The sequence below is a fragment of the Diplotaxodon limnothrissa genome, linkage group LG22 (genome assembly GCF_057381915.1).
Source record: "Diplotaxodon limnothrissa isolate DT_005_m linkage group LG22, D_limnothrissa_male_GT1.1, whole genome shotgun sequence".
Lineage (NCBI taxonomy): Eukaryota > Metazoa > Chordata > Actinopteri > Cichliformes > Cichlidae > Diplotaxodon > Diplotaxodon limnothrissa.
This window is the reverse complement of record NC_140616.1, coordinates 25,678,454-25,705,694: the sequence shown is the minus strand read 5'-3', so window position 1 is coordinate 25,705,694 and position 27,241 is coordinate 25,678,454. Positions and strand designations below refer to the sequence as shown.

Here is a 27,241-nt window from a genome sequence, read left to right as displayed (position 1 = left end):
TCAAAATGGACATTTTTGTCTGCAATAAAAATCAAGTCACTTCCACCTGGTGAAGCTGCATTCATGATATCTACCCTCAGTTATCTAATGTGGCCAGAGTGTGTTGCGCGCGGGTGACTGTGTTAATATGTTAATATGCTGCCCTCATTAATGTGTTGAGTCAGAGTAATTTTCAGTTGTGAAGGAGCGCTTGTCTGGCAGATGGTCCAAGCTGTCGTTTCTCACTCTGGACTGCATCTCTGATTCCTTCTCATTAAACTTCTGTTTGCTCCTCTCCCACCGCTCTCAGATGAATGCTGGGCTGTGTGTGTGTGTCGTGCTGGCAGTCCTGTGTGCGAGCTGTTTGGGGCTCCCCTTCTCCTCCCAGCCATTAGACGAGGGCCAGCGCCCCATCTCTGCTCTCTCTGAAGGTAAAAGTTGCGACACGTTTCTCGCCATCACAGTGAGTTTTTGTGCCTGACTCGTGCTTTTCTTGCCTGTTTTGAGCAGCTCTCCTTGAGGCTGACACCCACACCTTGGGAGATCTCCACCTCCGACACAGGCGCTCTGCCCCCCAGCTGAAAGCTCTTCCTCTGGCTGAGGAGGATGCAGACTCCCGGGCCAATCTCAGTGAGCTGCTCGCTAGACTCATCTCCTCCAGGAAAGGTGTGTTAGTGAATGTGAGGAATGTGGATTTAGGTGGCATCCTTTCCATGCCTGCAGCCTTAAATGATATATGTGTTTAGAGAAGTGTCTGTGTGCATGTGAGTGTGAAACGAAAAACATCTGGCAACAGTAGTATTTGGAGCGCAGTGCTTTTTCCTGCCTTCCCCCTCCCCTCAGTCATGCTAATTACGGGAATTAGTGCACAACCAGCTTTGTAAAATGAATTAGTGGCTCTGAAAAGCTCTTGTGGTTTGAAAGAGCACGTATTAGTGTGTAGAGCCTTCCGGCCACTTGCCTCATACCATCTTATTTCACTTTTGTTTTCCCCCTATCTGACTTCACATCACTTTTTTTTCTTTTTTTTGCTAAGGAAACAAACCCTTGACCCTGTCGTAGATTATAACGTCCAGCACTCACATCTCTTGGACAGCTGACCGGACAGGGGAAAACAGACACACTGTCAGAATCAGACTTTTCCACTTGGCGTCCAGATACTGAAACTGACTCCTTGCGTGTCTCTTTGTAGGACAGTTTGTACAGACTGAAACATTTTGCAGAGCTACAGATGGACAGTGAAATCTTTTATTTTGGCATCAGTGGCTTTAGTGAGAAATCTGGATTTTGTTTTTACCCCGTTCTTTAGCTCATTTTTTCAGCTTAAATAAAACACAAATATGTATTTGAGTTACAGCCGTACTTTTACTTTGCTGTTGTGTAATATCGATTATAAAAGTTCCCCAGACTCAGAAAGCGTTGGGCCAGACAGTGAACACTCTAAAATGTCAGAGGGCGCCGTGAAACTCATATGTAATGCCTCGGGGAATGTGTGTTTCTGTTAATCGTGCGTGTGCGATTGTGGGTGTCTGTGCTCATGTGCATGCTGTTCACTTGCATGTTTTGGTGTGGGAGGTGTCGTTATCGAGTCTTTCTGCAGCCAATCTTCTCAGCACGCCAGGGGGTTGAAACGCAGTGTGTATGCATGTGCATGCCGCCGTGTGCGTGTGTGTGTGTGTGTTGTGTGGGAGGATGTGGGTGGAAAAAAACTCCATCTCTGTGAGCGTCCAATTGATTACCAAACGGAGAGCAGTTCTGCTCCAGTTCACTTGGAACAGAAATCAAAAGATTGGAAGCAGACGTGTTCTACAAGATCTGTGTGTCTGTGTGTGTGTGTGTGTGTGTGTGTGTGTGTGTGTGTGCGTGTGTGCGGTCATTTCTCTGCAAAGCACACACAAATTTCTGCACACATGCACTGATACAGCGATCATGACACACAGGAAGGGAGGCTAATGGCACGCTGTCAGGCTAGACTTCAGCCGTGTCTTTTGTGTGTGTGTGTGTGTGTGTGAGAGAGAGAGAGAGAGAGAGAGAGAGAGAGAGAGAGAGAGAGAGAGAGAGAAAGAGAAATAATGACGATGTGAGCTCAGAATCACTACCGGGCAATTACAATGCCCAAAAGACACCCAGTTTACCGCAAAGCGCTCACAAAATGAAGCGAAGATGAGAACATTTTTTCAAAGCCCAGCTCACCAGCCAAATATCCTCAGTGCGGAGAGCCAGTTTTCGAATATTGTGCGCACTTTTTCTTCTAGAAGGCACAAATAAAGAATTAAATTAAGCTGTAAGCTGGTAATGAACACAGCTAACTGCCAAAGTGCCCTTAAGTGCACAAAATGTGCCTTAAAAAGTTGGAAAAGAGATGCAAATTTAGATATTCAAAAGATAAATCCCTGAAAATGAGCTTTTGTGCAGAGTCTATAAACTGCTTGGTTTGTGAGAGCACTTATTTGCTCAGCGTTTCCCACATTTTTAAATTTCCTGCATGTGCTAAAAACCTCTCTGCCCTGCTCAAGCTTCTCGCGGAATTAAAAGTCTGATTCATGTCTCTTACTTTGAAAATCAGAGCGTCTCTATGCAAAATAAGAAATCAAAAGTAAGATTTCACCGCAGAGAAGTTCTCAGCTTCTCTCATGCTCTCCTCACTCAGAGGAATACTAATTTCACTCATGCTCTTTTTCTCTCCTCCACCCACGCTTTTTTCCCTCCTCCCCTCCAAGGTTCTGTGCGCAGAAACTCCACGGCAAACAGCAAAGGCGTCGGACCGAGTGCCAACCACCGGATAGCAGACAGGGACTACTTAGGCTGGATGGATTTCGGCCGCCGCAGTGCAGAGGAGTATGAGTACTCCTCATAAGGGGAAGTCATGGCTCACACGACCACCACCATATGGGCACAAGATAAAAAGAAGAAAAAAAAAACCCTGCGCAAGCTGTCTCACAATAAGAGTCTATTTATGATGTATTTGTTGTACATTTGTTTGTAAAACTGTAATAATGCAATATACATACAGTATGCCAAATTTTGCAGAAAAGCTCTCACTGTCCAACTTTCTTCGTTTTTTGGATTTCTCTGGTTTCTTTATCATTCAAAGTGGAAAGGAGTCGGATGGTGTCAGGGCTTGTGGAAAGTAACCAAATAAAGATTTAAACTATCGCTCTGCAGAAGTATTCTTCCAATGCACGCTGCTTAAAGTAGATGCATTCACATTCAACTGCTGTTACGTAACATGCGTGCCGAAGAACCAGATTATCTGAAACACTTAATTTCTAGTGCAATCATACTCTTTTATATAGCAAGGAGCCGAAATGACAACATAAGCATGGACAAATACTCAGTACATATTTACTTTGGTGACAGTTTGTGAGAGTAGACGGCTTGTAAATCAAAGGTGGCAGATAAAACATCCCAGTCAGGGTTAGGGTCTACTTTATTTAAGTGTTTCTACATCTAGGATTAACAGTTAAAAGGCACATTTGAACCCAGGATCTTCTTGCTGTGAGGCAACAGTGCATACTACTGCACCATTTAATTACTTAATTTGCCTAAATAAAGTAACCTATTGCCTCATTTAAATAAAGTTATATGTTGTAACTGCTATCATTTATTTTGAGTCCCGGTGATTAAAGTAATAAAACCACTGGCTGTATATAAAAAATGGAAGTTGCCCTCTGGTTTGTTGACTCACATTTCTAAAACCTTAACATTTTGGCTGCTGCAGTTTATTTTGAAGTCAGAAGTTGCTATGTTTAGATTAGCAAGTTATCATCATCAGTTAACGCTAGCTACTTTAAATATCAACATCTATAAACTCTACATGTGCAACACAGAGACTACTGCTAACTGATGTTCTTCAAAAGGCACAAACACCTCAAGAAATTATGGTGTGCTCCAATTCAGTGACCAGTCTTTGTGGAGTGAAACATTGCAGGCACTGATTTGCCACAGCTGCCTCTTAATCTATATATCCTTGCCTGTCAGTCCACAGTTTTAATAAGACATCACTCTCTGTGTATTATAAAGGAGAAAACTATCCATAGAGATCCTGATCGCTTTGAACATGTTAATGTGATACTTGAAGGTTGGAGTCTAACGCTGCAGTCTGTGGGGAAAAACTGGTTTTTCACATTAGCCTCAAGTGTTCTTTAAAGGAAGTGGGGATTTGAGCTTTTCCATTTTGAAAGAGCCAAAGGTTGATAGTTGAATAAAACTCAAACTTAATACACTATTCCAAAGTAAGCAAGCTCTGCTTGCATGTTAGTTTAGAGTTTAAGATAAATCAACTCAGAAAAATGTGATCATGAAAGGTTTTATTTATTTACTGTAGAAAGCTAAAAGTAGTTAAATGAACAACAACATTACATATCAGTTGACAGAGATGTCCAACACACTGCACGGCTAGTGCAAACACTATTTTTATTAACATTTGGACATCAACTCAAAAGCAAATCTTTAATCTCAGAGTCCGAGAAAATCTCAGAGTCGTCTTGGTCATGGTCACTAACTAAACCTTATCCCTGCTCATGGCCAGAACTTTGGAAACCACATGATACATTCACTACAATTAAAGTTTAAAGGCACAGTGTGTAAAATGTCACCACTAGATGCTTGTAGATTGTAGACTGCATTCTCCTGAATTCAGTTTTCTCACCCCTCCCATTTTAAATCCATAATTCTAGCTATGGCGGTCACTGTAAGACAAACAACTGTGGCTGTAGTGATTGTAGACTGTTAGTCTGCTGTTTACCTCAGCTGACATTATTTACTCTGGAGGAGTCTGATATGAGTCGATGAGTCAGTGAAGTTCACTTCTGTTCAACTACAGCAATAAAGAGGTGAATTTTTGAGGATATCCTGAACTTCTCTGTCAGTAAATGCTGTTGTTTTCGCTACTGTTAGCATCTGTTAGCATCTTTTAGCTGCCTTTAGTGAAACTGTCGTTATTGGACCTAATATTGTTGAACTTGGATGCTTAGAGAATAAACTCTCATACAATATAAGAATGTAATCAAACTGCCTATCAGAGGGAAAGTGTTATTTTTAGCACACTCGAGCCTGACATTAGCTTCCTTAATGTTAGCTGTTGTTGTTGTTTAGCTGGCTTCCTGTCAGTTCATGTATGAAGCGCCTTGAGGCGACTTATGTTGTGATTTGGCGCTATATAAATAAAATTGAATTGAATTGAATGTCAGGACAACATGGTGGCTTCCATTAACTGGCGCCTTCTCCTTTGCATTTTTAATGGATTCTAAGTTTATGAGAACACGTCAATGTGTTGTAATACATAATTATGTTATATCTGTCAGTACAATACTCTTTTTTTCTGTCAAATAACCTTAAAAATGACTGACTGCAACTTTAAATTGGCATTGTAAAGCGCTTTGGGAGCCTTGAAAAGCGCTATATAAATCCAATCCATTATTATTATTATTATTATTAAATGCTGCATATGTGAAATAACATTTAAGAAAATCTTTATGTAAGGTTAAAAAGCAACATTACAATTATTCTTTTCAGTTGTCAGTGTGTAATTGTATATATTTAGAAAAACGAGTTATTAAAATATTAAATGAAAGTAGGTATGCAAAATGTACATGAGCCTGAGCATAAGAAAGCAAAGTTTAAATATTAGCATAAACTGAGCTAAAAGCACTAATTTGTTGCAAGCAAGCTGTTTATTTTCATTTATAGTGCATTTTTAGTGAAGCTGAACCTTCAGGATGAAGTACCGAAAGTGAGTCCCTTGGAGCTAGTGATAGAGAAAGACAATTACTATCTGATTCTGCCTAAAGAATAAAGATACAGACCACAACTGGACTGTAGCCATGGCCTTGGTGTGACGGGTGGAGTAAATCAAAGCTGGGAGTCTGGGGTCTGTCATTCCCTCCAACACTGAATTACCATTTCTGATCTCAGTATCTGCAAACATTGGCTCATCTCTTTTACTAATATATGCTTTTATCATCTGACTTTTCTCCTCACTGTACTGCTCTCTACTTTTCTTCTTTTTCATACACATGATGAAACTGTGTGAATAAAGGCCCGCTGCAGTGAAGTTGCTTGCACTTGCAAGAATATTATAACACTAATCCACTGTAAGCAAGTACAACTAAATGGTAAGAAACTACTGCTAATTGCATAAATTATATATGCAATACAGCATATATAGCGTACACTTCACTCAGACTTGATGTCCCCTAATAAATCAAATATAATTGTTGACTGGAGCCCATGCTCACCATTTCTGGTCCTTGGGAGAATGTGTAGCTAATTTGATAACTAAGATATGTTAGCAGGTGATAGCAGTAGATGACTGGTTTGCAGCCACATGTTTTCAGGAAAAAAAAACTTTCACTAAGCGGCCAGCTGGAACTACTGCAGCTCCTTTAGTGGCCATTTGAAGCTGGCTTAAAAATGAGCCGATCCCCAGAGACTGTTAAATGTTAAAATACACAGCTTTACAAGCTTTACAGCATGTTTACACCCTCATACAAAAACAATATTGGTCTCTATTGATGGTTTCTCCCTGGTGATTTTGTAAAATAACTACTCCTCCTGATTACTGGGAGATGGCAAAATGACTGCTTTGGTTAGCATCATTCTGACATAGGCAGCTTTAGCGTCAGCTGACAGCTGTGTACTTGCTGTTACCTTCACTAACTGGATGTTTCCACCATGTTTGTAGTGTTAGTGCCTTTTAGAGCATTTTAATTGAATTAAATTAAATAACATAGTCTCCTGTGTAGTTCAGACCATTGTTTGTCATCCAGATTGGACTTCGATGTCTATCTGAAAAATATGCATTACCTGACTGGTTGTGAGTTGTTGTTAACAATAACAGAAATTGCTGAGGGCCCATAGGTCTAGAGACCAGTCAGTGACTCACTGGTAACTAGGCAGACGTTTTTATTCTGCAACAGGTTGGCAAGTGGTTGGCAGAGGTTGCTGGCAGACTCTAATGTGAAACTGGTCGCAAAGAGGTATGTGGTGCTGCACCAAAACCTCCTTGCATTTGCTTTTGTCACAAGCAGGTTGCCGCAGTCAGTAATAGCATGCGTGCAAGATGCCAACCTGACTGCAAACACTTGCCAACTACTTGCAAAGCTGCACTGAATCTGTAAAAAGTATAGCGCCAATTGAAAACAGAGAACGTTCGCCTTCAAAGTAAAAGTTGCATATTTTGGAATTTGTTGGTCACAGCGACAAGACATGACACTTTTTTTGTTTCACTTCTCATTTGCACTGCACTCTTTCAAGTTTCACTACAGTTTGGTGGACAGTGATTATTTATTAGTATTTTGTTAAAAAATCTATAACATCAATCTTATGTTAAAGGGAAAGAGAAGTGCGTTGCAAGCATTGTATAATCACGCGAACACAGAGGTCATCCTACGCAGAAGATTCAATTCAATTTTATTTATATAGCGCCAAATCACAACAAAACTGGGAAGGAAAAACTCCCTTTTAACAGGAAGAAACCTCCGGCAGAACCAGGCTCAGGGAGGGGCGGGGCCATCTGCTGCGACCGGTTGGGGTGAGAAAAGGAAGACAGGATAATAAAAAAAAACCTTGCAGGGACATGAAGAATTATGGGTAATGATGTTGTCTTTAGAATATGATGAATGTAAAGGAGAAAACGTCTAAGGCTGACATAAAGGGACAACTTGGAGCAGCACAAAGGAGATGAAAGTCTGAGAGCGTATCATTTAGGGAGCCAGCTGGAGAAAGTTCAAAAATATCTTCAAAAGAACAGCAAGATCGTTATGAGCTTTAACGTCTATGCTAAATATTGAAATGGCTTGAAGCGTCTGGGGGAAACTGGTATCAATTGAATTATTAAAGCAGGTCTGAATCTAAATCCTAATAATTGCTTTTGACTCTACTTGAGAGGCAGGAAAGGCTTTTGCGGAGTCTGGTATATTTTGGCGTGCTGTGAAAACAATGTAGGCAAAGAGAAAAGCTGATTTGATAGCTCGGCACTGACAGTTAGTCATATTGTTTACTCCAGTCTACTTGACATTTTGGCTCTTTTCTTTGAAATGATCTTGAAAACAATACCAGTGGTTACAAAGGGTTATAAAGTTGAGCCTGTAGAAAGTATTAGCAGACACAATAGCCACAGTGGTGGTGAATTATAATGAATGATGCCCATTATGCTGCTCCTGGCTGTGTGTGTTAAGTGAAAGATGTGTCTTTGTGAGTGAGAGGTGGAGAGGGCGATCGATGAACAAAGCAGGTTTGGTGAATTATTCAGAGAAGTGGGCTGGGAAACCCTGGGGGGAAAAGTTTGGTTTTGCTGTGCCTGTGTATGTGTGTGTTTTGGGCATTAAAGCCACTGGCTCGGACTGAGGTCGCACATGAAGCAAAAACCTACAGAGCCTTGAGATTCACAGCAATCCATGGGAATCGATTCAGCCTTCTGTTTAAAGAGCTGAGGCCAGAAAGGCTACAGAGCTAAAAAGGCTTAGGAAAGGTTTAAAGGCTTCAGTGGAACGAGCTGTAAATGTCTCCATTTGTATCGTGCACATCTGTATGTGTGTGTGGTTTCAGAACTGTCAGTGCAGAAATAAAAAAGGTCAAAGCCTACCATAAGCCTACCATATCCTATGTTAGGCAATTTGACCACTCCTGTATGGACAAGATTTTGTTTATGGGCAAAGCCACACAGTGATGAAAGGAACAGGCGTGAGGCTTTAATGAAGTTCCAGCCACGTTGATGAGCAGATGGTCTGAGCTCTTCCTGAAACTGGCTGAATATGCTGCGTTTCATTCTGTTCTATCCATCTCCAAAACTTTCCTTCCTTTGACTTCAGATCTGTCATTTGAAACACATTTCAGAGGCGTCTAAAAGAAAAGGGCTTGTGGCAAAATAGGGAGTCTTTAATGCCTCTGATGTTTGGAGTTGAACTCCAAAATGCTCCGATTCCAAGCTTACATAACGCAGATTCATCTAACAGCACCACCACCTGACAGTGCAGCAAAGACGCTGATCATAAAATGGGATAGCTACGCATTTTGAACTGTTAGAAAGATGTCTTAGTGTTGCTGCATAGAATACATATGGCAGGGGCCAGTTAGCTAATAGGACTCATTAAGTAGTTCCTGTAATGCTTGTTATTTTAGCATACTTTTGTTATTAATGGTTGCAATTTTAATTTATAATTATAAAGAAAGTTGAATACAATATATATAAATGGCTCAGCTGGTAAATTTCCCAGTACGAGAGGCTCAGTTTTGTAACTAAAATAGGAAAAAGATAGCTCTTGTGTTTTATTTAGCTTGGTAGCTATTGCTACCCAGTGATCATGGTTCAAGCAGTGACAGTTAAAAAGAACGAAGGACTGTAGGAAGGAATATTAATACAATAGAAGTTCAATCAGATCCTCCAGAGCAGTACACCTTAAACAGGCCATCGCAGATGAACTCAAAGTGATAAATAACCATTCATGCACACTTTCACACCTTTGGGCAATTTACAGCCACCAGTAACACTAACATGGATATCTTTGGACCAGTGTTGGGAAGGTTACTTTTAGAATGTATTCCACTACAGATTACAGAACACATGCTCCAAAATGTATTTTTACTGTATTCCGTTACGTTACTCAATGAGAGTAACGTATTCTGAATATGTTACTATATAAAATAATAATAAAGCCTGAAATAATTATAGCTTGTATTCATTTTCCTGCTAAAAGCATGTCTGTTAATGACTTTATTGCAGTTTATATTCACACGTCTTTAATATCTTCGTAGACTCATCAGCCACCTTTTAATGCTTATAACCGACATGTTAAATCAGCCAATCACGTGGCAGCAACTACATGCAACATTTAGGCATGTAGACATGGTCAAGCTGACCTGTTGAAGTTTGACGTGACCATCAGAATGGGGAAGAAAGGTGATTTAAGGGAGTTTGAACATGACATGGTTGTTGCTGCTCAGAATCTGATCTACTGGGAGTTTCCCACACAACAATCCCTGGAGTTCACAGAGAACGGTCTGAAAAAGAGAAAATGCCCAGTGAGCCATTGCTCTCTAGTGAAAAGGCCTAGTTGATGCCGGAGGTCAGAGGATAATGGCCAGACTACTTGGAGCTAATAGGAAGGCATCTGTAACTCATATAATCACTGGTTACAAACCAAGTTATGCAGAAGAGCATCCTTGAGTTCACAACACGTCAAACCTTCATCATCTACACGAGCAGAAGACCACACTTAATGTCACAGAACAGGAAACTGAGGAAACTCATTAAAACTGGACAACAAGAGATTGGAAATATTATGAGCCTCGATTTCTGCTGCAACATTCGGATGACAGGATCAGAATTTGGCAGCAACATAAAGCATGGATCCATCCAATGGTGGGGGGGGGATATCTTCTTGGCACACTTTAGGTCCATTAGTATCAATTAAGTATTGTTTAAACGTCACAGCCTACGCGAGTCCATGTTCATCCCTTTATGACCACAGTGTACGCATCTTCTGATAGCTGCTTTCAGCAGGATACAGCTCCATGTCTCAAAACCTCAAATCATCTCAGACTGTTTTCTTCAACATGACCGGATGTTTACTGCACTTAAATGGTTTCTATGGTCACCAAATCTCAGGCAAGTACCTAAGGAGACACATTTAGGATGTGGTGGAAGAGGTGATTCCCATCACGGATGTGCAGCAGACAAATCTGCAGCAATTGTGTGATGCTACTGAATCAAAAATTCAGAGGGATGTTTCCCATCAATAAGTAATCTTTTCACTCACTGTAGTGCACATCTTTGCAATCAGGAAAAGCTACTAATCCCATTTCTCGAGAATATCATCCTGTTTGTTTTAGGTGCTTTTCCCCCACTCATCTGCACAAATCAGGTCCAGACACTCATTCTTCCACATTCGAGTGGGAAAAAGGAAACATGCACAGGAAAAAAATCTTTTTATTTAGGTGTTTGACTTTCAAGAGGAACTACTGCGAGGGGCTTGAATGTCAGCACTTGAACCGGTTAACAACCAATCATAGCCCAGCATTTATAAAGACCACCAAGCAGTCTGCAATCCAGGGGCTAAGCGAAGACATTACAGAGAAACAATGTTGTATGGTAAATTTTAAAAAACAAACAAGCCTTTAATAAACACTAAATCCTGTGAGAGTAGTCTGGGTGTCAGTTATTGAATAAAAATGATGCTTCCAGACATCCTGTCCACTGTCACCTAAAATGAGCTCGTCTGGTATATGACAGGTACCAAAGCTCATCTGTTGGGGCTGTGTCATTACATCCAACAAAAATAAGGTTATGAAATAAGATTATCAAAATGCTTCTGTAAGATGACAAATATCTGACATGAGCGACGTCACTGGCATTTGAAACCAGTTTATTTTTTCTAATTAGACTCGCCGCCTGCCACTGTGACATTTTTTGGTTATTGCTCACCTCTCATTCACCTGTGGCCAGCCTAAGTTTAATAAGCAGCCTTCGTCATATCCCCTCCACGAGATCCAGATGGTGAATGGGTAATGGATGATGACTGTAGACAGACAGATGAACGCAATACACATCCTCGCCGTCGCGTGTCGAGTTATTTGTGAGCACCATCTGCTGGAGGAGGCCAAGTAATCATTTCCTGCGTGTGTGGCTTTTCTTTACGTCGTTATTACCCCCTCTTCAATTCTGAGTCATGCTTTAAAACTCCATCACACAGAAAGGGAAACGAAATCCTATTAATAAATGATTGTTTGATGACTTTTTATTTGGAAAAACCCTGATTACATGCTCACCCAGATACTTACAGCAATGTGTGGTTCTTGGTTAAAGCACTACAAATAATGGTTCATCTACACATGACATTATAGTGACTGTGAACAGTATATATATACAGTCTGTAAGACGATGCTATTTTTTACAAAAAAGATATCTTAAAATCAGGATTTTTAAAAATAAATAAACACAAGTGCAAACTATGGTTGCGTGAGCGCCTTTGGACCTGCATGACAAGGGAAAAATCACAAAACACAAGGCTGAGGCACTGTATTGCTTCATTCTCTTCAACCATAAAACAATAAGGGAAAAATAGCTGAAAGCTTCCAACCACGATAAAGCAATCCCTCAGTGTATTGATCTCTCCAGTTCAGTGGAAGTACCATCAGCTTTACTGTCTAACGGCCATTTAGAAAATGAAACTGAAGTACCTTTAACACTGGCGTGAAATCTATTTGATGATTTAGTGAAAGTGACTTGTCAGACTCACACTTAATCCCTTCAAAAGAAAGGAGAGAGAGACAGAGGATGACATATTTTATGAATTCGGTGTACTTTTTTTAAAACCACTTATGAAATTTTCATCTGCTAGTATTGAAGTAGAAAGGCATGTTTCAGTGCTACAGTGACTACAAATAGCCAGCCAGTGCATGGAAGATTTAGCAGAGTGCACCTGTGTGAGTCTGGATGTGCGTGGGATTCTGTGGATGTGTTTCAGAAAAGGCAAGAGTGGGAGTACTACATCTAGCCAGCAGAGTCAGTCTCCAAAGCAGGAATCCGAGTGATATTTCAGTAGCTCGCTTTCAGTGTATTCTGTTTTAACGGGTCAGTTCACCCAATTATGTGAAATTAAGTTACATAAAACTGGCTTTGTGTGTCCAGAATTTTAGATATCTGAATATTAGAGAGTGAGCAGAGATTACAGCAGCTCTATAAAGAGTGCTTTGACTTACATGCAAAACTCAACATGCTAACAATGACAAGGAAAGACTTCCAGATGCTCAAAAGCATTTCATAGGGGGTGCTTGTGCATCCATCCATACATCCTCTGCCTCCTCCGGGTAGGACTTGTCATCAGGTGATCCTATTCAGATGCCTGAACCCCCTCAACTGCCTCCTTTTGATGTGGAGTAGTAGTCCTCCAAGTCTGGCCTGAATAACTAAGCTCCTCCCCTTATTTCTAAGTGAGACCCATTTCTGCTGCTTGCATCAATTCCACAGGGTGGGAACAGCTACCATTAAGGGTTCCTCCCTTAATGGCATGTAAATGCTATAAATTCTTTCCTGATCAATCCGTGGGCATTAGAAAATGACAAAATATTTATGTATATTATTAGCTTCCGATTAAGAAAACTTTAAGTAAATGTGTTTTTATTTCCGTGCAGACATATTGTCAGTTTTCCACTTTAGATTAATAAGAAGCATTTGTTGCTCACGGACATGGAAGAAACTAGTTACCATCTTAAGAGTTAAAGTCAAAATAAAGCTGAGGTGGGTGTGTTTGTTTTTAATTTTGCAGGAATTCTGGCAAAAATTTAAACTCAGACCTGTTGCAGCTAGAGAGAAGGTGAGCCTCTCCATCACTTTTAGTTAGTCTCATCATTAAAACCAGAACTACCGCAGGTGTTCGAAATATAAGCAGCTGCATGTATTATTCAGCACCTTCCCACTGTCTATCAGAAAACTGACTAAGTGTTCCTTCCTAGACCCGTCCTGTGAGATCCAATCAAATTCACATTTAGCACTCTTGGCTTTTAGAAGCATGACGTACCTGAACGGCATAATTAAATGACTTTTTTCCCCCTAAAACTGCATTAGCCTTTTCCCCTTAATTTTTACATAATTAAATTAAAAAGAGTTCGCTTCTCGAAGAAAAACACTAATTTTTATAAAAATGAAGATGAATGCAGGTGACGTGGGAGCACTTGTTTTCAGTTCGGCAGGAATTCTGGCAAAAATTTTAATTCAGACCTGTTAAAGCTAGAAAGAATGTAAGCTTCGTCATCACCGTTTAATTTAATTTAATAACTGAAAGTCTTTAAATGTCACTGTTCAGTGCTTACACAGAAGAGCCTCCAATCTGTCCGGTCATTTTAGCAATATCTCAAAATCTGGGCACACAAAAGCAAAAGTACAGCACAGACAGTATAGAAGATGTTGCTGTGTAGTTTGGATGAACTAACCCTTTAAGTTATTTTTCTCTTCGTTCAAGCGTGAATCACCACTGTAAAGCACTACAGAGGTGTAGTGTTTGTGTAAAACTGTAGCTGTGATTAGAAATAGGTCAGTAGTGCCATGTTGCTGTTGTACAGTGGAAATATTTTTATGGGCTCCAGGTGACTGATCAACAGCCAGTCCTTGGCCCTGCTGGGCTCCTACTCATCTACCCTGTTGGCCAGCAGCTATCCAGACTACTCTTGGGGCCCTGGGGCTTTCATGACCATGCTGGCTCCTACCATGCCTGGATAACTCCGGTTCCTCCTCATTCCATCAGGTCCAAAAGGGGAGCCAGATCTACGCAGTCCACCCAGAGGCCCTAGCATGGGACCAGGGCTCATTGCTCTGCTTCCGGGGGCTCCAGCCACACCCAGACGCTTCACCTTGTCTACCAGGTTCAGATTGTGGACGGCCACGCTAACGTCTGTTTGGCTTTCACAGTCCCTGCCTCGCTGCCTGCCTCTCATCCCCCCTGTCACCTCCTTCAGGATGGAACGGGCTGGTTTGGAAGCCAGGAAGTTCTCATAAGAAGGACTCTTGAAGTCAAACCCAGCGGAGCTTGGCACAGCTGAAGCTCCCTGTCTTGTGGGAGAGTTTGGAGGGGTCGAGGGTCGCATAGGATCGGGATTAGGTGTTCGGTTGGGGGCAATGGAGGTGCTTAATAGGACTCCTCCGCTGCCCTGACCCTGCTCCAGGCCCTGGCTCTGGTGATACACAGCTGCTGAGATTCCTCTCTCCTGGAGAAGACGTACCAACCCCAGGGAGGTGCTGGTGGTGCGTGTAGCATCTCTGCACAGACATGAGACAAAATACACACATAATGTCCTTTCTTAGAGGAACAGTTCACACCAAACTCAAATGCATATAGTTTTACTGCTGATTATTTATCCAAATAAACAGCCAGCTATAACCAAGGAACTACACCTGTCAACCAAAGGAAGCATTCAGCCCGACAGAGAGGGAAGGCATTAATGCTTACAATACCACAAGTCTGTGATCTCATGCAGTTGAATGCAAACTTACTTTTTCTATGCACTCAATTAAATATGACATTATATAAAATATGAAATTAGCTAAAACAATCTTTTGATTTTACTTTGTCTTTTAAATAAAAAGGAAAATGTCAGAATATGCAGTTTCTTGCCTGAGGTTAGTTGAGGATTCAGAGGGCCTGAGACTGAGCCTGCGGGACGTGCAGGGAGTAGCAGCAGGAGTACCCAGCAGAGTGCTGGTCATCACACAGGAGGACGATGCAGGCACTGGGTTTAAACTGGAGGGAATGAGAAGATTTCATCTAGGTTAACAAAAAAATATAAATATATAAATCACACTTTCAGATGGTCTCATCATTAAAACCAGAACTACAGCGGGTGTTCAAAATATAAGCAGCTGCATGTATAATTCAGCACCTTCCCACTGTCTATCAGAAAACTGACTAAGTGTCCTGCCTAGACCCGTCCTGTGAGATCCAATCAAATTCAGAATGAGTGCACATTTAGCACTCTTTCGGCTTCTAGAAACATGATGCATCTGAACGGCGTATTTAAATGACTTTTTTTAAGAACTGCATTCGTTTTTTCCCACTTAATTTTTCTTGTCACTACAGTGTGTGAAGTGGCATTAAGTGCCGTTTTAACTTTCTAAAAGGGTGAGCTTCTCGAAGAAAAACATTTACTAATTTTTATAAAAATGAATTACTCGATTTTTTTTTTTTTTTTATTGTAAGGTAAAGACCCTACAATAATACAAAGAAAACTCAGAGCCAGAGTTTCATTTTAAGCGTCGTTATAAGACCATTTTTAGCAGAAAAGCTCAACTCTGCAGGAGTCAGTTATAGATAAATTTAGTCAGGGTCACTCTAAAAAGAAAAAAGATATTTCCATGTGCAACGATGTCCATGGCTCTGGGAAGCATTCAACAAGCCCCCGGCTCTGAGTAGAGTAGCATTAAAAGGTTATGCTGGGGAGGAGGTGGGTTACAAAGCAGCATGCAGATGTGCACCAGGTATAGGCAGGCTAAAGGAGCTTAAAGAGTGTGCCCATAGTGAGAACTGTTATCCTCATCACCTGCCTGAACTAACACTATGTGTGACTTTCGGTGGCTCGAATAATAACAAAGAGTCGACTCTGATCACAGACACTTAATGATGCCACTCACCTTGGCGTAACCCGCGTCTGCTCATCAGTTGGATGGAGGATCCGACAGGTTGTAAAGGTGTAAGTGGAGCTGGTGTGAGCCATGCATTTACCTGGGTAGTATGCAGCTGGAAGTCAAACACACACAGCCCGTCACTGTCAGTCACCACATTTTAGCCTTTTACACATGTTCAACAATGTGGAAGTATTTATGCACTATACTGCCAGAAGTGTTTGCTCACCTTCACACGCATATGAACTTGAGTGAAATCCATTCTTAATTATACTTTTGGCAGTATAATGTATTTAGAGTCAATGAAAATTTGCTATATGTCCTCACCCAGAGCATCGGTGTTGCTGAGGTGTGGTGATGGTGAGGGCGGAGAAGGTGGGGCCAGGGTGACTGAAGGCTGTACGAGGTTGGCGTCACTTGTACTGGAGGTGGGGGCCACTGCCGGTGAGGCAGAAGCTGAAGAGGTGGGAAGATTTTGGAAGTATTGCTCTCCTGGTTCATCCTCCTCAAAGCCGCCCCATGGGTACGCCTTAACACAAACAAAGAGCCATGCAGGGAAGGGAGAGGAGTGCTTTACAGGTGATAAGGTTTGATTCTCGTTACCAGAGGATGGGCCTACGTTTAAACCAATACAGCGGTACATGTAATCAACGGAGATGGTTTAGCGTGAACACAACAGATACACGCAGAGAAACCTCACACACAGACCTGCTCCAGCTCTAGTTCTAGAGGTCTGTAGCCCTTTGGCACAACTCCTGGCCTGGCGTCCAAGATCACACCCAGGTGAGGCTGGGCTAACTGCTGCCAGTGGTGCAGAGTGGCAGATCCTGGTGGAGAGAAGTGGATTTAACTTAATGTACTTAACTCCACCTGCACCATCTCCAAACACACAGACAAAAAAACATTTAGGGGAATATGAAACGTTTTCAACTGGCTGCTTTACCTTCAGCAGATGTTTTATACCTTAAATCTCCTGAAAATACTTGTTAGCATTTTAAAAGGCATTCCTACGTTAACAGGTTTTAAGAATTATATGTAACTGAGAAGTAACTAGCAGTAACAGCAACAAAACCGATATTGTGCACACACATATCTCAGAGTGTCAGCCAGTAATTCATGCAATTAAGAACAAAAAGTATTTTAGATCCTTTTCTCTAAAGAGCTCATCCATTCAATAAAAAAGTGAAGATGAAGCTAATACTATAAGTGAAGAGGATGGCAGAGAAAGGTGAATATCAAAAAGCTATGATTATCAGAGGAATGATATGAAAAGGAAATGAAATGGAGGAGCAAAGCAGAATGAGAATCTTTTTATTAAGACAGCCACATGGATTAATGGCAGAAAATAAACAGACAGCAAAGAGGTGACAGAGTGAGCAGTGAAAAAATGAAAAAGCTTAAAAAATTCTAAGTTACGAATGAATATGGACAGAACAACGTGTATAAATATATAAGAATACATATAAACAAATCCACAATATCAGGGCTTCTGCACGGGGGATAGATTCAGTTTAAATAAAGTATAAAATATTACCAGCAGAGGGCAGCACAGGCCAAAGGAACATGTTTTGAGTGGTTCTATTCTACTTAGCATTATTTTCTATTGCATACAGAGTATACCATTACATATCATAATAAACATAGCCAAAGTTTCATATAAAGACCTCAGAGTATGTGCAAATAATCCCTGAAGCTCGCGATTCAGACTTCTCTTAATGGCCAGCAAGAGCAGGTTTCCTTAATTTTGTCAACTTTGACAGCAGTGTTGCCAACTCCTCAGTAAGGAAAATCGCTATTGGTTGTCCTAAAAATCGCTAGAAGTCGCTAAATGACGTCATCACTTAATTAGCATAATTGGTGATGCTTATGTATTTGCAAACTATGTTGTAGGAGAGAGAAATAACATTGTGGAAGAGACATAAAGTCAGTAAAAAACAGCCTAAATGCATTTAGGATATATTTAGAACTACAAATTAAATTTCTTTTAGCAATTATTGTTTTTTTATTATGTCACAATTCCAACTCTCCTCCTTTATCCAGGCTTGGTACCGGCAAAAGTAACCCGAAATAGGCAGTCTGGCGGAGTTACTTTTTGTGTTTGTTTGTGTGTGTTTTTAAAGTAGTTTTAAACCTTGTGATCCACAAAGAGTAAGAGTAAAAGAAGAACCGACTGTTATAGTTAGGGCGGGAGCAGCGGCTTCATGCGCGATTCATTTGCAGTTTGGACGCGTAGGGGTGAACACAGTAGCGGTTTTTGATACGGGCGACACAGGCGGTTTGCCGGGGCGGCATCGTAGTGGGGCGGCATCACGGGCATCGGAAAAAAATAAAAATTTACTCGTACTCATGCTGCTCCGACATCATGCCAGCGCATATTGGGAATGGCATAGGCACCGATCGGTTTTCTATCGCCCGTTTGCTGGGAGTAAGGGCGCCCTCTGTTTGCGAGGTGCGCGGGTTGTTGCGGCACAGGGAGGAGAGGGCGGGGCGGCGGGGGATTCTCTGGCTGGCTGGAGCAGCATCTAATAACCAACTCGCAAAATAAAACAAAATAAAAACAAAACAACAAACACGAAAACACCAGACATTATGATACAGACTTATAATATGCACCGATGTTTTTTCGAAATTCTATAAAGTGAGCGCGAGAGCCCTCGGTGCGCCTGCTTGCTGCTGAAGTCAAAGTAAACTTTGTCATCTCCGCTACAGTCCAGTATATAGAGAGACGAGACGACGAGGCTCCAGTTACAGCAGTGCAAGTAAACAAACAATAAATATAAGAAGAGTAAGAAAATAAATATACACTCTAGGACCAGGGGTAAAGGGATCAATAACAATTTAAAATTTATAATTTACAGTTTGATGATTTAAAGTCTCACACACAACCCGTCGATAGGGGAGGGGGACCGGCTGCTTCCAAATAGAGCACATTTCATTCATAATGTTGTAAATCCAAGCCCATTATCTATTCATGATTTGAATCCTGGGTTGTGTGAAATCTCAGAAATAAACCTTAGACAAAGTGAATCTGTGAACTAAGGTGTAGGTCTGTTAGGTTATGTTGTGGTGATCCTCGGGTTGGGGGATGGGTGTTCATACTGGAGTGCAAAATTAAAAACAATGGAAGATGGACAAGAAAGTTCAAAGCCATCAGGTCCTCAGTTTAGAAAAAATAGAAAAGAAGATGAGGAGAAACGAGCAAATGATACAGGTAAGCAGATGTGTCATTGGATAATGGCAGGTCATCCTGAAACAATCAGAATCAGAATACTTTATTAATCCCTAAGGAAATTTTGTGTGTTACAGTTGGTCCAAGAAGAAATAGTAGCAGTAACAGACTAAACTCCAAACAATACATTATGTTACAGATTTTAATATTAATTAGTCATTGTCAATTGTTGATTCTTCCTGTTCTCATTGTATGACGAATTATGATGGCTGTTTGGTAGCCGTTTGCATACAATGCATACTCTCTCTCTCTTCATATATGTGTGTGTGTGTGTGTGTGTGTGTGTGTTTCTCTGGCCAGAGGGAGTATTCGCCCAGGGCGCCAAACAGGCTAGGGCCGCAACTGGGTGAACATGTCCTGTTTTGACAGCAGCTGGGGGCGACTTCTGCGTGAGGACGATCCGCCGCCTATGAGCGCTTTGGCACGGGTTGCTTTTTAGAAAAAAAGTCGCTAAGGGGATCTGAAAACTTACTAAATATAGCGACAAACTCGCTAAGTTGGCAACACTGTTTGTCAGTAGAGTTAAACCTTCTGTTTGCGAGGGACAACCAATCAGAAAACACGCGCCTTAAAAAGAACAGGCAGGAAGCCACAACAGTCCGATTCTGACAACGGTACCAAGGTTCAGTAAAGATAAATAAGGTTAGTTTGAACTGTGAATCATATAAAACTAATCTAGCACAGAGTCCAGTAATAAATATTTGGCACTGATCTGGAAATGAGCATAATCTTCTTTAAGGTTAAATCTAAGACACCAGCTCCTTAATTGTACATGCTGACTGAATACTAATGTGACTCTATCACACTGTATAGACCTAAGGTCTGCCTGTTTCCCCTTTTAGCCCCCGATCAGTTCATGAGCAGCAGCCAGTGATTTGGATAGACTCCGTCTTACTTCCTCCGTGTAGTGCATGAGTGCTCAAAGCCACCCTCTGGGCTGGGTTTCTTTGTAATAGCTGTGTGGAGATGCAAAGCTGCCAGACTTGTGATGATGCATCAGAGACCAGAAAGAGTTGAAGAGCATCAGAGACAGGGGCCTCTCTGTCCACTCTTGCGCACTCCTCATCTTCTTGCTGCCGGCTCGGTCTCTAGCCCACCTCCTTCCCCTCTCCCTCTCTATTCCAGCTCCAGTCTTCCTCGTCCATCCCCACACTCTCTCCCTTTCCCCTTGACTGCCATCTTGCCTCCTCTCCCCCTCTGTTCCCCAGCCCTGCCTGCTCCCTTTTTTTGCCCCGGCCCCTCGGTGCCTCTCTCCTTCCAGGTTCCTCCCTGCCTTGCCGTTCGTTCCGTGCTCCCTTTCTACCTCACCTTCGAGTGGTTTGACGATCTGAAGCTTGTCGGGGAGGTAGGGCCCTCGCGAGGCCCAGAGGTGGAGGTTTCCGAGGGACATGATGCTTTCGGATGGGGTTAAGAGACTCTCCTGGCTGAGGGCATCGTGGAGTCCAGGGTGCCCTCCCCGCCGTCGCTCTCGCTCCTCTTCAAAGAAGCGCCTTTCACTTAAATTGTTTTGTCGGCGCAAAGACAGGCGACGCAGAGCAAGCCGCAAGTCCTCTGCCCCACTTGCCTTCTTCTCCTGGCCCTCTGTGCTGTTGACAGAGCAGGGTTAAAACAAAAATCAATCAAATGTTTTAAAATAAAATCATTCTTGAGAAAACTGAGTTTGATTCATGCAGATGACAGCAGCTTATCTCGGTCTTACCTGTCCTGATTGGATGCCGTCTCCATTAGGATGCTCTGCGTTCGGTTATCAAGGACTACACTTTCTCCACTAAGGTCACCTCCAAATATGCTGGAGTGGGGTGTGGAGAGACCACTCGATTGGGGTGACGTTCGAGCTGACAGGGACTGGTTAGAACCCGGGATGTTGGAGTTGGTTGGAGTCAGAGAACGCTGACGAACTGTCTGGTTAACATTTTTGACCGTCTCAAATACACGTTTCCGATGGACCCTGCACACAGTCAAACATAGTATTATACTGATGCTCTTCAACAGTGGTTCACAAACCTTTTTACCTAAGTTACTCCCAAAGATGGACTCAAGAACGCTTCACCAAGGTTACATTTATTTGAACTCTTAACATTAAACAAATCCCAACTTTAAGTCGAGTGTTTAAAGCGACTAACAATCAGAGTGAAGAACACCATCCACCATGGCCGTGTGAAAAAGAAAGTTTTCTTGTGACACTATGGAGTTCTGTGAAAAACTAATACTCCATGTAGCTTATAGAACCATCAGTAATAACCTGAAGCGATTGTTTTCTCTAGGACTTAAGCCATCTCTCACATTGTTGTGGAGGAATTTTGGTCCACTCTTCTTTACAATGTTGCTTCAGTTTATTGAGGTTTCCAGGCATTCATTTGTGCACAGGTCTCTTAAGGTCTTGCAACATAACTCAGTAGAGTTGAGGTCTGGACATTGACTGGATCATTACAAAACCTTGATTCTTTTCTTTTTCATGCTTTTGCACAGTTATTGCTGTGCTTGGGATCATTGTCACTAATGCTAAGATTTAGCTGTCAGACAGATGGCTGTGAATTATGACCAGAAGTCTCCAGAAAGCAGTGGAGTCCAAGAAGTAGCTTTCGATTTTTGTGCAGTTTCTTAAGCATTGCATGGTTTGAACTTTGGGTGATTTTTTTTGGACGCCCACAACTAGGAAGACTGTAGTACTATGTTAACACATACCCGAATGCTACAGACCAGGAAACTGCCAAAAGAGAGATACCCACACTTGCTGATGATCAGTTAATCAAGTGCATTTGATTATAAGCACCTGGCTGCAACTTACCCTTTTAACATGGTGTGCTTAGTTTTTCACAGAACTTCATGACAGCTAATAGACAGTAGTGTCCATTATTAGCGATTTAATAAGCAATTTCTGTATGATTACCATTCATCAGTTACACTTCATTTCATTACACTTTACATTTTAACCAGTCTTTTCCTAGTTTAAGCTACTACTTTATTATAAGTGTATTCATTAGGTTTTGTTACTATTTTTTTAAACAATTTAACTATTATAGCTATCAATTTTAGCTAGAATGATATTTAGCAGTTTAGCTAATCCTCTCCTCTTGTATCAGATCTGGTATTTAGCACAAATTAACAGTGTCTGTGTATTTTAGCTATACAGCTTGCTAAATAAAAGTCTGCTAGCATTAGCTGATAATTTAATACACCACCTGTTCATCCAGACATGGTAACTTCAGGCTTCTAAAAAAGAACATGACAGTGGCTACAATGCTAATGCTAAAGCTAAACATTTCCAAAAGTCCAAACTCAGTAGGTGAGGTCACAGTGGTTACATTCCTCTCCTATACACTGTATTCATAACTTTGACTAGATACTATGCTTATGTACAGTGGCGGTGCTAGCCTGTTTGGCGCCCCGGGCGAACACTCCCTCTGGATTTCGCACAACCCAGGATTCAAATCATGACTAGATAAGGGGCTTGGATTTACAATATTACCAATGAAATGTGCTCTATTTGGAAGCAGCCCACCCCCCCCTCCCCTTTCGACGGGTTGTGTGTGAGACTTTAAATCATCAAACTGTAAATTATAAATTTTAAATTGTTACTGATCCCTTTACCCCTGGTCCTAAAGTGTATATTTATTTTCTTACTCTTCTTATATATATTGTTTGTTTACTTGCACTGCTGTAACTGGAGCCTCGTCGGCTCGTCTCTCTATATACTGGACTGTATGTAGCGGAGATGACAATAAAGTTTACTTTGACTTCAGCAGCGAGCAGGCGCACCGAGGGCTCTCGCGCTCACTTTATAGAATTTCGAAAAAACATCGGTGCACATTATAAGTCTGTATCATAATGTCTGGTGTTTTCGTGTTTGTTGTTTTGTTTTTATTTTGTTTTATTTTGCAAGTTGGTTATTAGATGCTGCTCCAGCCAGCCAGAGAATCCCCCGCCGCCCCGCCCTCTCCTTCCTGTGCCGCAAGCAGCAGGCGCACCTCGCAAACGGAGGGCGCCCTTACTCCCAGCAAATGGGCGATAGAAAACCGATCGGTGCCTATGCCATTCCCAATATGCGCTGGCTGATGTCGGGGCAGCGTGAGTACGCCCCCCACCATGATGCCGCCCGGGACAACTGCCCGTGTCGCCTGTATCAAAAACCGCTACTGCTTATGTATACTTTTAGAAAAAGTTTTGAAAAGACTTTTAGTGAGCTATGCTGGCTAGTTTATCAGTTTTTTTGACAATTACTTATGCATTTACTTTTCACCGTAGTATATTTATTTTGGCTATTTCTACTGTCTGTCCATTACTTATTGCCAACTCTTTTGATCAAACAATTCCAAAACCTGTTCCCATGTTTGGAAATTGGCATCTAGTATGCATGCATGAATACCTACTTCTGTTCTTCACACTCTGGGTCATCAAGACTCAGCTCCTTCCTCATCGTTCCCTCAATCTCAGCTGCCAGAGAGTCCTGCAACATATAAACTTTTAAGAGGGGAAGACAATGCCTACAAGCAAAGAGAGGCACACACACTTTTACAGTAACTCACCATCGGGTACAGTCCCAGCGGGTGATAGCGGCGTGGGGTTCCTGCAGGGTAGTTTCTGTTTCTCAGGTTCTTCAGCTCCTCCTGAGCTTCATGCAACATCTCAATGCACTCTGAGTACTTCTCTTCTAACTCCTGGAGCTGTTGTATTGTAAACACAGCAATTAAACTCACATTCACAGTATTTAGGGAACAAACTGTGATTGGGGACAAGCTTGGAAAGCAAAGAGAAGTTACCTCTGCTGTGAGCTGCCTTTGGGCATCTTTAGCTGCCAGCAGGTGTTGAGAGAGCTCCTCATTTTCCACTGCATACTAGACACACAAATGCAGCTTTGACTGAGCAAACAGCTAAACAGGACAAGACCAGTAAAAATATAACCAGTCAAAGTATATACCTGTGTGCTTATATACTCACAGATTTGGCTTTCTTTTGCAGATCTACTATCTGAGAGAGGTGGTGTGTGATCTCTTCTTGCTGTCGTGATGCGTCTTCAGTCTTACGGGCCAGTTCCTCCGCTATGGCAGAAATCTGAAGACTGGACAACCCTTAAAGTTTGACAGGGAGTTCAAAAAGAGCACAGAGAAAAATCGACCGGTAAATTGAGTGTTTCGCTTTTACACTCAGCTCCCTCTTCACCACAACAGACCGGTACAGCGTCCGCATCACTGCGGCCGCCGCACCAATCCGTCTGTCGATCTCCCGCTCCCTTCACTCGTGAACAAGACCCCGAGATACTTAAACTCCTCCACTTGGGGCAGGAACTTGTCCCTGACCCGGAGTGGACACTCCACCCTTCCACAAAAAAAAACATTTTTTCACTATATATTTTTCAGTCTGTTGTCTGCTCTTCAAAAATGTTGATTAAATCCAATTAAAAATTAGATAAAGTTGTAACAAGATATGATTCTAAATGAGTTGCGTCATTGCCATAGACAATATAAAAGGTTGATGTAGCTACCATGACATCACTCAATGATTTCTGAAGTACTGCTTTGACGATGCATTTTCGCTGTTACTTTATTGCAAAGCCGCAGATGTGATGAAGAAACAGAGTCTCACTATGAAACAACAAACTCGAACTACTACCAACTACTTGACAAGATGTGACAAAATGTGAAAATGATCAGCTATTGAACTTGGAGTTTGTTACCAAAGATAACCCTTCACAGACTTAACTTTTTATCCAGCATGATCCAAACCAAGTCAAACTCAGCAGGAAAGTGTTTAAAGAGGTCAAGTCATAAAGCCATTTTCTCGTAGACTTTTGGGACAGTTACATATAGGACTGGAAGTCTACCACAGCTTTTGCCATCCAGTAGAATCCAGATTTAAGGCACTTCCACTCTGGCTTCAATATTCTGCCCTGGAAGCTGCAGCCATATTATATACTGTAGAATGATTGCATTGTGTTTTTATTCAAATATTACGCAGCATGCAAACTCTCGGAGGGAGTTGTGTAAAGAAAAACAGGCAATTTCACACACAGAAGCTCCAAAAAAGAAATTGGTGGCAAGACAAAACTCACTGAGCTCTTTGACACAGTCGTTCACAAGCTGCTGCTCCTTTTCTTCATAAGTTTCGGTCTCTGACTTTAGATGGTTAGCCTGCGAGTAGACGTCCATAATTACACAAAATATCTGAGCCGTTTCGGTAACTCACCTCCCGTGTTTTCCTCAATACTGCGTGTGATACCTCTGAGCGGAGTGACAGGTTCTCCTCTTCCAGCTCTTTGAGTTTCTTTTGGAGCGTGTCGCTCACAAAGCCTCCTGAAGCAGTTTCCACTTTGCTTTTTTTACCCCTTCAGGAGACAAACACAAATTTTATCATGGAATTTACAGCCAGTACAAGTGAGGTTATATTTTTACACCTGTGAAATGGTAACAGTATTCACACATTTTAGGAGTGACATTAAGAAAGGAAACTAACGTTGGGGAGCTGCTGGATTCATCCTCGATCTCTTCAGCTGCATTGGTGTAAAACTGCAGCAGCTCATCCTTGAGGTTCAGCTCATGGTGCAGCTGGGCAACCTGCAGGAGGACAGGTACTGTTCAACACCTGTAGCACCAAAACATTTTTTCCTGGTCTAAATTTCTGTGAGGCATACCTCCTCTGTGATTTGTCCCACTTGTTCCTCCAAATACTCCTTCTGCTCTGTGAGAGTCCGGTTCTTCTTAAGGAGCGACTGGCCAATCTTTGCAGCAAGCTCCAGATCTCTCTCTTTCTATTGGTTGCAATGTAGGAGAAGCAAACAGAGGAGAGGAACATCTCATTATCATTTGGTCTGATTAAAAAAAGAAAAGCTTCAATTTACCCTCATAGAACTGGCAAAATTAAAATACCTCACCTCTTCCAACAAACGTGTGACAGCATCAATGTCATTGTAGGTTTTCGTCATCTGGCCCACTCTGTCTGCACATAGCACTGTGGAAAAAACAAAAAAAGAAAACCCAACCGAACATCAAAACACCGAATGACCTTCTGGTCATCCCATCACTTGAGTTGTGATCTGCAAACATGTGTGACTGCATGCAAAAACGGCCCCATTATGTAACACAAAGAGTATTTATACACTCAGAGGAAGTGGATGTACCACGTATAGCGTGCAACACTTCCATCACCACTGTTTGGAAATGCACGAGCAGGCGTTAAAGGGGAAAGGGTCGTGTTCCATGGCGCACAACGTGTGGCTCTGCTGCCGCGGGGTTGGCAGCAATTATTGACTTCAGAGCTCGAATCGATAACGTGCTGCACAAAGTTATCGAATCCATTATGGTAAGCCTCTGTAATCCTGTTGGTACTCTAAACAACACAAAAACTTCCCATTTCTGAAAGCAAATTTAGGTGATGGCACTGAAATAGTGATCAGCGCTGGTTTACAGGGGTACAACAGATAGCCGTGGAAATTAGACAGGAGACATGCGTCATCTTAGTGAGGCGAACTAACTAAGAAACAAACACCGGAGCAAAACTATCAGCAAGAAATAATACAGCTTTTCTGCATTACTGGAGCTCTGAAATGATGAGACTGCAGCCTGTAATCCACCGCAGTCAGGAAGCAAAGAGGAACAACGATATTCAACAAAAATCAGAGTGCTGAAAAGAAACTAATATCCCAATCATTTGATCGCATCTTAACATTGAGCAGTCCTCCGGCCCACACTCATCCCTTTCTAATCTTTGCTCTTGCTGTCCGTATCCTCCACTTGCCTTGATAACAATCGACCGCTGGTCCAAAACACTGATCCATTTGCTTTCTGTCTCTCTCATGCCACTGCTCAGCTACTGTATCACAGGCTCACAGACTATATTACCCTCCACCCACACGGACGTCCCTGTGTTGGTGGAGCGAGAACATGGTAGGCGGAGAGATGAGAGAGAGCGTGTGTGCATCCGTT

At 41.9% G+C, this 27,241-nt stretch overlaps 2 protein-coding genes across 2 annotated transcripts; one reads left to right on the top strand and one right to left on the bottom strand.

The window, feature by feature from the left end:
• Nucleotides 1–289: 289 nt before the first annotated feature.
• LOC146610022 (cholecystokinin-like) lies at nucleotides 290–2,836 on the top strand. The gene is made up of 3 exons (XM_085346002.1): nucleotides 290–410; nucleotides 490–645; nucleotides 2,700–2,836. The coding sequence occupies exons 1-3, from the start codon at nucleotides 290–292 to the stop codon at nucleotides 2,834–2,836; spliced, it is 414 nt and encodes a 137-aa protein (XP_085202128.1).
• Nucleotides 2,837–14,139: 11,303 nt separating this feature from the next.
• On the bottom strand, nucleotides 14,140–26,241 carry trak1b (trafficking protein, kinesin binding 1b). Its single transcript, XM_085346126.1, has 16 exons — nucleotides 26,191–26,241; nucleotides 25,951–26,067; nucleotides 25,773–25,873; nucleotides 25,539–25,644; nucleotides 25,372–25,450; nucleotides 24,261–24,391; nucleotides 24,083–24,157; nucleotides 23,849–23,986; nucleotides 23,693–23,769; nucleotides 21,022–21,270; nucleotides 20,631–20,908; nucleotides 16,802–16,920; nucleotides 16,421–16,622; nucleotides 16,103–16,208; nucleotides 15,090–15,215; nucleotides 14,140–14,734 (listed from the first exon to the last, which is right to left on the bottom strand). Exons 1-16 carry the CDS (start codon nucleotides 26,239–26,241, stop codon nucleotides 14,140–14,142), a joined length of 2,550 nt encoding a protein of 849 aa, XP_085202252.1.
• Nucleotides 26,242–27,241: the final 1,000 nt, after the last annotated feature.